We start from the raw sequence: 11,241 nt of genomic DNA, 5'->3' as shown, positions 1-11,241 counted from the left end.
CAAACACATCAATAACATAATATAACACAATCCATATTACTACTATAATAAATATTATTGGTTATCACCCAAATACCCACCCACCACCCCTTGGAAAAAAGGAGAGAGAGAGGAGCTGGAATAAAAAAAAAAAATATATTTTTTTCCCTCAACCTAATATGGCCATTTATTCCATATCTCATCAAGTCCTACTGGATTTTTAGTATAGCACTCAGAAGCCCGTTGATTTTTGATAAGATTAACCACTGCTTCATGCCACTGTCCCACTGTGGGCGGGTCTTCCTTTATCCATTTCCTGAGTATAAGGAGTCTAGCTTGAAATAGTACTTTACTCAAAACCAATCGTACTTCCTTCTTTAATTTCAAATGTTCAGTTGCTCCCAATATACAAACTACTGGATCTTCAAGCACCTGAACATCCAGGAATGCAGATGCAATCTCTGCTATCTCCTTCCAATATCTAAAAAGTCTGGGGCATCTCCAAAAACAATGTATTAAATCTGCATTCCCTCCACTACATTTTGGGCAATTATCTGAGTTCTAACACCCATTTTCTTTAGCATCTTAGGAGATCGATGTAATCTATGTACTATAAAAAAACTGTGATATTTTATGTGAACCCCTATCCGACACCGTTGCATGACTTCTAAGGGCATCTTTTACTTGTTTAAAGGGAATGTTTCATCAGAAGATGATCTTTAAAGGGAGAAAGTAACCAGGAAACCTGAAGATGGTGTCTGAGCTGCAGGCAGCATGTTGTAGAGCAGGAGGAGTGGAGCAGACTGATGTAATGTTCTATGGAAGGGGATTCAGTGTCATTTTACATAGGATTTACGTGTAATTTAGTCATTTATATCCCTGCTCACCCTGGGCTTTGAGGTCCAGGAGGCGGTCCTACAGTATCAGTGATTGACAGCCTTCCCTCTATGACTGTGTTGTATACAGAGAGAGCTGTCAATCACTGATAGGAACGCCTCCTGGACGTCAAAGCCCAGAATGCGCAGGAATATAAATGATAAAAATACAAGTTTTACTGAATCTTTTCCCATAAAACTATACATTACTCTGCTCAGCTCCTCCTGTTCTACAACAGGCTGCCTACAGATTACTTTGCATTTTCATGGTGACAGGTTCCCTTTAATACCATATTGCTATGTGCCCAAAGCCTGCAGTTCTCCTTCTTCCCCATGACAACACTTTTATTGTTCTGTGGGAGATCAACCTTATCATAGGGACATTGCATAGAGCCAAGCAACCATCCACATCACATGCTAGCTGGTTGTGGACATCTGTCTTGTCTCACATAAAACATGGGATTGTTGTGCTTAAAGGGGTCATTCTTTATTAATATGATAACGTGGATTAAGGAGCCCTGTCTCCATAAACCTTAGTGTTAGCTGCAAGTGATATGGTAGGGACGAGCGAATCAATTCGTACAAATCAATTACATCTGACTCTTTAAGGAGCGTCTCCACAGCTCAGGGTGCTCCCTCTTCCAGCAGATTAATATGGCCGCACATCTCACGTGGCCTTGCTAATCTGTCGCATGCGCTGTTGCTGCGAGTATTGGCTTATGCGCGATGATGTTTGAATGAATTTGCATGTGGAGTGTGCACCATCGCTGATTTGCTTATGTGTGTGAGGGGATCAACCGGTAATAGATGATTACTTCCCAGACAGATTCTGGGCCGCCACTCCAGCTCTCCCAGCCGAGCTTTGTTCTCCTGGCTGCAGCAGTGACATCATGTCGACCACGTGTATCCACTGCAGCGAATCACTGGCCTCTTTAGTGCACTGCTGAGGCCAGTGATTGGAACACAGAACCATGCTGGGAGAACTGGAGTGGTGGCTTGGCATCTGTCAGGTAAGTAATCATCTATTCTTTATTACAGGCCGATCCCCTGAGGTTCCTCTTAAACCCGGACACACCCTTCAACATTTCTTTTGCTACATGGCGTTACCCAGTAGCATGCACCATATTCCCTCCAGAATCTGCACACTGTTATAACCCACCAGTATTGACCGACCAAATGATGTCCAACATTATTTATCGCATACACCGGTTTAAAAATAAAACCAACACATTCACAGTTTTCTTTCTGGTCTTTTCATAGGTTACCCCCGAAGACTGCTGTGAAATAGTTAATGCTTGTAAAGAAAATGGCGTCATACTTGCTGTGGGTCATGTCATGCGATACCATCCTGTTTCCAGAAAAACAAGGGTAACTTTCTTGACTAGCATTTCCCGGATCTCTGCTTTTAGGCAGTGACCCCCACTCATGATGTGTTTATGCCCTTTCTCACTATAGAAATCAACATAAAAAAAAATCACATTACAATATTTAGCGTTTTTTTGCTCACTCATAAACTGCTGGGACCCACAACTATATTGAGAACGGAGCCCTGAAAGTGGTGGAGGGTGCACTGCGCATGAGCAGCTGCCCTTGATTCATTTCCTATGGCTTGCACTGGCTCGCCTATTTTTTGTCAGGCCCATAGAAGTAAATGGGAGCTGTGGTCGGTCATGCGCGGTGCTTTCCCATTCACTTCTATGGGGAGAGAGTTTGGTGGTGGCCGGACCAGAGTCCTTCAGCCACCACTTTGCGGGACCTGCACCTATCAGACAATGGGGGCATATCCTAGCAATATGCCTACGTTGTCTGAGTGGGTTGTGGTGGTGGTCTGACCTGAGGCTGGACACAATTATTTGGTTGTTGCTGTATAGATATCTGCCTATATACTTTGTATTATACTACATTTTTAATTTTTTACATGTTATTTGATCTGTACTATCTATAGCCAAACCATTAGGCTGTGTGTATAATACTTATTTATGTACTCTTGAATCTGCACTTTATAGTACCTCCCTAAAAATTCTTTTTGCACCTGCACTTTATTGCATTTATCCTGCCGTGTGGTCACCACCACTGTGTTGGTGTTTTTAACCTTTTACATTTATTTATGTATGCCATTCATGTCTGCAATATATGTTTAATAAAAACTTGATACTATAATCATGATAGATATGTGATTAGCTTGCTATTTATTACTGAACCACATACAGTTGTGTTCAAAATAATAGCAGTCAGACATCACTAACCTGATCAATCACTGTTTTTGATAGAAATTATATTTCTACATGGCAAATAATTTACTAGGAGGTGTAGTAGAGTAATATAAATCCAACAGACCCAACAGTCATGACATGCATTCTGCTGATTCTGTGTAATTGAATCACTAATTGAAAGGGGCATGTTCAAAATAATAGCAGTGTGGAGTTCAATTAGTGAGGTCATTCATTCTTTGAAAAACAGGTGGCAATTATTGCCCTTATTTAAGGAAGGAAGGCAGCAAATGTTGTACATGCTGGTTACAGTGCATTTCTCTCTGAAATTCTGAGGAAAATGGGTAGTTCCAGACATTGTTCAGAAGAACAGCGTACCTTGATTAAAACGTTGATTGGAGAGGGGAAAACATATAATGAAGTGCAGAAAATGATAGGCTGCTCAGCTAAAATGATTGCAAATGCTTTAAAATGGCAACCAAAACCTGAAAGATGTGGAAGAAAGCGAAAAACTACCATTCGAATGGATAGAAGAATAGCCAAAATGTTACAATTAGAAGACGCCTATGTGAAGCCAAGCTATCGGCAGGAAGCCCCCGCAAAGTCCCACTGTTGAAAAAAAGACCCATGCTAAAAGAGGTTACAATTTGCCAAAGAGCACAGTGACTGGCCTAAAGAGACATTTTGTGGACTGATGAAAGTAAGATTGTTCTTTTTGGGTCTAGTGGCCGGAGACAGTTTGTCAAATGACCCCCAAACACTGAATTCAAGCCACAGTACACTGTGAAGACAGCGAAGCATGGTGGCGCAAGCATCATGATATGGGGATGTTTCTCATACTACAGTGTTGGACCTATTTATCGCATACCAGGGATCATGGATCAGTTTGAATACATCAGAATACTTGAAGAGGCCATGCTGCCTTATGCTGAAGAGGAAATGCCCTTGAAATGGGTGTTCCAACCAGACAACGACCCCAAACACACCAGTAAACATGCAACATCTTGGTTCCAGACCAACAAGATTGACGTTATGGAGTGGCCACCCCAATCCCCGGATCTTAATCCAATAGAAAACTTGTGGGGTGACATAAAAAATGCAGTTTCTGAGGCAAAACCAAGAAATAGAGAAGAACTGTAGAATGTAGTCCAATCATCCTGGGCCGGAATACCTGTTCACAGGGGCCAGAAGTTGGTTGACTCCATGCAACACAGATGTACAGCAGTTCTCAGAAACAGCGGTTATACAACTAAATATTAGTTAAGTGATTCAAAGGAAAGCAAAATCTTCAAACATTTTTCAGTTTATATAGTGAAAGTTTGAGTTTGTAAAGAAGAATACAAACACTGCTATTTTTTTGAACAGTCTAAGGCTAGTTTCACACTAGCGTTCGGCTGTCCGCTCGTGAGCTCCGTTTGAAGGGGCTCACGAGCGGACCCGAACGCTTCCGTCCAGCCCTGATGCAGTCTGAATGGATGCGGATCCGCTCAGACTGCATCAGTCTGGCGGCATTCAGCCTCCGCTCCGCTCAGCAGGCGGACACCTGAACGCTGCTTGCAGCGTTCGGGTGTCCGCCTGGCCGTGCGGAGGCGTGCGGATCCGTCCAGACTTACAATGTAAGTCAATGGGGACGGATCCGTTTGAAGATGCCACAATATGGCTCAATCTTCAAGCGGATCCGTCCCCCATTGACTTTCAATGTAAAAGTCTGGACGGATCCGCTCAGGCTAATTTCACACTTAGCTTTTTTTTGCCAATATAATGCAGACGGATCCGTTCTGAAAGGAGCCTCCGTCTGCATTATTATGATCGGATCCGTTCAGAACGGATCCGATCGAACGCTAGTGTGAAAGTAGCCTAATATTCACTTTTCTTCTATTTTTTTTTTACAGTAACAACACAAATTTGATATATTTTTCTTCATGTTTTGATTTGGAATAGAATATGTAGTGTTCCCAATGCATTTGTGTGTATGGAAATAGAAGCTATTAGAAGGATTTTGAGCTTTATTCACTTTTTTAAACACACTGCTATTATTTTGAACACAACTGTATACTTCTATTGGTGTTCTATCCTAGCAATATGCCCACATTGTCTGAGTGTCTAAGATGAGACAACCCCTTTAAGAGGAACACTCCAGGGAAAAACTGATAAACTGAATTACACCTGAGGCCCTGCTGTATGCTTAAAAGGGGTTGTCCAGCTTCAACCTCAATTTTATCTAGGCACTGGACAACCCTGTACCTAACATAAAAAAAGGCATAGACCTGCTCCCTGCTATTCCATACCAGCTCCCATGGTCTGGTTCTTTCCGGACCCCAGCGTGTAAACTTCTGGATGGGATTGTGTGCGCTACTGGTGTCAGCGGTGAGGGGCCCCAAGCAGCACGCCACTCCTGGGTCACATGCCATTTGAGGATCACCTCCGAGGCCACTGATTGACTATGGCAGCACATGTGACCCCTATCCTGGAGTTTATATGCTGGGGACCGAAAGGAGCCAGACCAGACCCCCGGTGCTTAAACAAAACGGCGAGGAGCAGGTGTGTACCTTTTTTATGCTAGGTACAATGCTGTCCAGGGCCTAGATAATATTGGGGTTGAAGCTGGACAACCCCTTTTAGGCTACAGACACATGGAATGTATTTTCTGCAGAAGAATTTCTGACGCGGATTTTGCAACAATTCTTTAACAGAAATTCCACTGTGGACATGTATTGAATTTTGGCGCAAATTTGCTGCAGATTTCACCCTGACCATTGCAAAGAGTGAAATTTGCAGCATAAATTTAAATGGTGTAGATGAAAAATTCTCACTGCAGGTCAATTTGCGCCACAGATTTTTTTTTTTCCACTGCACGTCAAAGAGATTTTTTTAAATGTCATGCATTTGGCTGATATTATAAAAAGCTGTTGTTTTGATGGACGCAAATCAATGGCTTCAAATCTGCAGTGTTTCTGTCCTGTGTGGACATACCGTGAGATGGTGATAGACATTAGATGCATCCGTCAGCAGATTTGTACCTATGAAACTGGGTGACCTGCTTGGCAGCTGAAGGCATCTGTGTTGGTCTAATGTTCATATGTGCCCGCATTGCTTAGAAAAATTATGCTTTAATATATGCAAATGAGCCTCTAGGAGCAACAGGGGCGTTGCCGTTACTCCTAGAGGCTCTGCTCTCTCTGTAAGTGCAGAGGATGCAGCAGTTGCAAAGAGAGCAGAGCCTCTAGGTGTAACGGCAAATCTCAAGGGCTACAGGTTTCTGTACAACGTGCGGCACAGATCCCAGGAGGTCTGACTATATTGTTCCTTGTTTAAACTATGTAGAAGACATAATGGTCATAGTAAATGCAGCCTTCTTGTATTTTTGCTACAGTAGGTATTCTTACTGTATATATGGTTAACGCTGGTGCTGCCTGTATTATATACTTGGCGGTTATTTTGATAGGATCCGTCTGACTGCTGGACAGGCGCTCAGGTTATTAGAGTGCGATCTTTCCTTCTTGACTGTTGAGCTTTGCACCTTGTTAACCACGTTCCCTGTTAATAAATACAGGGTCGTTTTAAAGTAAGTGCCATCAGTTAATGATCTGTAGATAGCTGGTAAATATACAACCCCACAAGACAGAGGCATGTCAATGCTACTTTATCAAATCACCATGATCCATATACAACACTGAAATCCGCCTCTGTGGGGACAAGTATGAGGCTGCACTGTGGAGCAGATTTACCAGACTGGCATTTCATACATCAGTCTTCGCTAAAAAGACGCAATATAATACATTTGTGGCATCTTGGACTGTGAGCTGCAAACTTAAATCACTTATCATTTTCACCAGTAAATGATCACCTATTAGTGTAGTGTCGTTTAAGGCTAGGTCTGTCTTCACAGCCCATTTTGCAAATGTTTTAATGAAAAATATTCTATTGTTTAGTGTCTACAATTCCTTTGTATGGCTATGTGTTTCCATGGTAACAGACTACAAATAAACTCTGTGTAGTCGGATTCTGCAGTTAGATTAATATATACTGCATAATTCACACCTAATTCTCATTAACTTACTACCTGTATGTTAGTGAAAGGCGGGGATAGACATAAGGATATGACTGTAGGATCAGGCTACACAGGATATTATATTGTCTCTTACCATGAAGACACATAAATCTGCCTAGGAGCTGTTAACACAAGACAGTAGAAGTTTTTAATTAAATGGGTTGTCTCACAAAAAATATTCTGCAGCTGTCAAACCAACACCTGGATCTAAATACTTTTGTAATTGCATTAAATTAAAAGTGTATATGTACAGCGCCACCTGCTGTTTGTCCTTTTTCATATGTTTCTGTCTACCTTGCTGAGGTGGACGCACATGCCCAGTTCCATCCTTCAACTGCCTTCTGAGCTGTGATAGGGAGAACACAGCAGCAGTCTGGACACGTACCCTCAACTGCAGAAGAAAGGACACTTACCTGAGCTGGCAGCTTCATAGAAATCTAGCAGATCAGTTGGACTAATGACTGGGGAGATCTTTGGTTCTAGCTTTGACAGTCCCAGATTGTCACATACTATACGATGTCTGATTTTAATCTTTTTATATTAATCATGGGATAACCCCTTCAACACTACTTGCAAAATGGCACCATTTTTTCATTTTCGATGCATTTGGACAATAGCAATTGTTAAGAATATCAATGCATGCAAGGAAGCTTGCTGAAATATGTATGCATTATTCATTTTGTCAAGACTAAGCTCGGTTTTTAGTGCCGGTCATTGTTTTGCTCAAATATTTGAGTCATTTATTGTTACAAATCCTCATGATCATTCGTGTCTGAGTGATAATTGCTTTTTGTGGACAGGCTTTTTTTCGGTTAAAGACTAGACTTGTCTTTCATAATGTATTAGTAACTCTGCTGAGGGCCGATTTCAGTGATTCACAGGAATAATATTTAGATAAAGGATTTCACATCCTGATGCGTCTCCAAGGTAAAGCGTCCTCATTATAAAAGACAATGTAAAGCTCTGATTGCCAGCAGCCTCTCTGTAGACCTCATTAATCCCTTCTTTCCCTATTTTCAGGAGTTGTTAGATTCTGGTGTGATCGGAGATATTGTCCACATTCAACACATGGAGCCTGTGAGTATTGACTTATAAGATGCGTCTAATTAAACGAGAATCATAGAGGAAATTCTTCATGTCATTATTCGTGTATAGAAACCGCAAAAAGTCTGTTTTTGCTTTCTAATTACTTTTCTTCACCCACAGTCCACATTTGGGCCTTTTAGCCCCCACAGCATATGTAAAATGGAACCTAAAGTGCTTTTCAAGGCTTTCAGCCTCCTTCCACATTCATATGTTTTGCATTACTTTTAGTGGAAGTGCAGTCTGGGCATCAGTTGGTTACTGTAGGCATCCAGAATCAATTCTAGGTTCACATTTATCAAATAATTATGATGTAAACTGTGGCAAATCACAGCATGCAATAAAATTGTTCGAAACGTTTGCTCTTTACGACTCATAGAGACTCATGGATTAAAGGGGTTGTCCGGGTTCAGAGCTGAACTCGGACATACCCATATTTTCACCCAGGCAGCCCCCCTGATAGCATCATAGCATTTGAAGGGCTTTTTTGTTTATAATAACTCACTGCTGGGCGGAAGCTGGGTTCACTGCTGGGAGGAAGCTTCTGGTGACGTCACCGGCTTTGATGGGCCATTTTACAGGCTAGGGCAGCACAAATGTGCCCATTAGTGCCGGTGACATCACCTGGCTCACTGCTGGGCGGAAGCCTCCACCTAGCAGTCCTTATGGAAAGCCTGGTACATCACCGGATCTCCATAAAATGCCCTGTGTGACTCAAAGGGGGTCAACCCCTTTAAGGTGAAAGCCAGAAAATGTTGTATACTTTGGCACAAATCTATACCTGCTCATAGCAGGAATAGATTTCATTTTCAAGTAGACCCAAATTTATTAGGAAGCATGCACCTTGCCGGATGCTACCATGGACCGCCGTATCCCCATTGACTATAATAGGATTGAGCGGTGATCCGGACAATTTTATGGCATAAATGCCGGTTTTTGGCTGGACAAATACCGCTACATGTGGTTCAGGCTTCCTGATTCCCAATGCTTCTGTCGAAAGTAGCTTAAATAAATGTGGGCCTATGTGCCTAATGTTACTACATACTGTACTCGGACACATGGACTTTATATACCAACGCCCTTTTTTATTCAGAAGCTAGTGTGTCTATTAGAGGCTCCTACTCTTTCAGACCCAGGTTGTCCATGTGTTACACAATACACTGCAGGGAAAACATATGGCCAGATGTGGCTTTCCCCATTGATCCATTGGACTTTGGAGGTTAGATTAACCTGACCTGCAATAATCAACTGCTCAACCAGGCCTGCTTCTGTTTAAAAGAAAGTGCGTGTGTGTGTATATCTATACCTATATATATCAAGATCTATATTATTATTTGTGTGGTTATTTTTATTGAATGTTTCTCTTTTTTATTACTATGGATAGAATTTCTAAACTGCTCTAACATAAGAATAATGTGGGTTCATAATACCCCAGAACCCTTTTTTTTTTTTTTCCATTTTCTTTCTCCCTTCCTTCATTTCCCTTAGTCCTGTTTAAGATGTTTGTAAATTATGGTATGCATTGTGTATTCTACCGGAATCTGTAAACCGTGTGTTTCTTTTTATGCTATAATCAAAACATAAATAAGTAAAGAATTTACAAATAAATAAATAAAAGGGTTCTTTTCATGAGGCAACCCCTTTTAAAAGGGTTGTCCCATCTTGTTCTTTTTATGATGGAAATTTACTGTGGTCATTTTGTGTAGGGGGAAGGCGGAGTTATGGAAATAACTATGTCAGAATAGTCATTGTGGGGTCAATGCTTTATGTAAAAGTAACATTCATCAGGTAATGGAAGCTGAACATAGACATGAGAGCATCCACAACCTTCATTGGGCTGAGCATGCAATACCAGACACATCATATGGATGGCACTGTTTTTGAATAAATCCTGAACTAATCTTTTCACCACGCCTCCACAACGGCACCACCTGGAGGGTAACCCGCCTTCTTAGGGACAGAAAACAACTGTGAGCCAATAAAGGGCCCCCTCCCTCTTACCTTCTCCAGTTGTTTCCTGTCCCATTGAAGGCAGGTTGTGGATCAGCGTTGGGCCTTTAGGTTTATTCTCCCGTTTCATCTGGAGGGCCGCTGCAGGAGGAGGGGTTGCGGAGCAAGGCAGATCGCTCTTCCCTCCTCTCTGTGTAAGTTTGACGTGTGCTGGCTACCCTGGGCTTTGTTCAGTGTTCTCAGGAAGGGAACCGTATAGTGCAGTGGTTGAGGGCGTTCCCATGGGCCAGGAAAGTCTCCGGAGCGTCACAGTGTGATGACATCATGACGCAGGTGTCAGTGTCGTGACGCTGACGTCATCACGCTGATCCAGGAAGTGGAAATAAGAAGGGAGAATGCCAGGGCACATGCGTTCATCCCTTCTATGGTGAACACAGCGTGCCTTCCTACCGGCAGTATGTCTTTACAGGCGGACAGTGAACCCACCCGCAAGGCCACTGACACCTCCAGGCCCTCTAGCCCGGTAAGCCTCCTCCCTGAGGATGATTTTGATCAACTTTTACCCTTCCTCCCTTCCTGGGTGACGTGTCTCTATTATGGCTGTATTATTTTCTAATTAGATCCCTACATGCTAATGTCTTCCGAAGGGAGAGAGAGCATTAAAGGGGAACCGTCCCAAAAGAAGAAATGTTCTTTATGTAAAAAGGGTCTCTCTGCTTCTTCCTTAAAATCTCTGTGCCCAAGATGTATTAACAGAGTGGTCTCTGAAGAAACTCCTTACCTGGTTGAGAGCTTAAAAGCCCTAATTAAAGAGTAAGTCGGTGCAGCAGTTGAAGCAAAACTTTCTGCCGTCCCTCCTAAAGACAAAAACTCACTGAAAAAAGTGGCCTAAACGGGTGAAAATGCTCCAAACCCAGACACTGTAGCGTGTCTGTAACCGGGGGAGCAATTCCTACTCATGCGGTCCGCAGACAGCGGCAATCCCCAGCAAAAAATGAGTACAATGGAGGATGCCGGGGCGGACCACATGTACCACAAGAAATCTTGCACAAAATGATACATTGTGCAAATATACATACAAAATTCACTGCAA

At 42.4% G+C, this 11,241-nt stretch overlaps 1 protein-coding gene across 1 annotated transcript in view; it reads left to right on the top strand.

Moving 5' to 3' along the window:
- The first annotated feature begins 2,102 nt into the window (after positions 1-2,102).
- The window catches only part of LOC122926900, an 81,636-nt gene continuing 72,497 nt past the window's right edge, over positions 2,103-11,241 (top strand). The window contains exons 1-2 of the mRNA XM_044278419.1: positions 2,103-2,222; positions 8,136-8,192. Coding sequence (XP_044134354.1) covers positions 2,190-2,222; positions 8,136-8,192 — 90 coding nt within the window. The 5' untranslated portion in view covers positions 2,103-2,189. The remainder of the gene's footprint in view (positions 2,223-8,135; positions 8,193-11,241) is intronic.

This window comes from Bufo gargarizans, chromosome 2, assembly GCF_014858855.1.
Source record: "Bufo gargarizans isolate SCDJY-AF-19 chromosome 2, ASM1485885v1, whole genome shotgun sequence".
NCBI classification, from domain to species: Eukaryota; Metazoa; Chordata; class Amphibia; order Anura; family Bufonidae; genus Bufo; species Bufo gargarizans.
The sequence above is the reverse complement of the archived record's forward strand: the minus strand, read 5'-3'. Positions and strand labels throughout refer to the sequence as shown.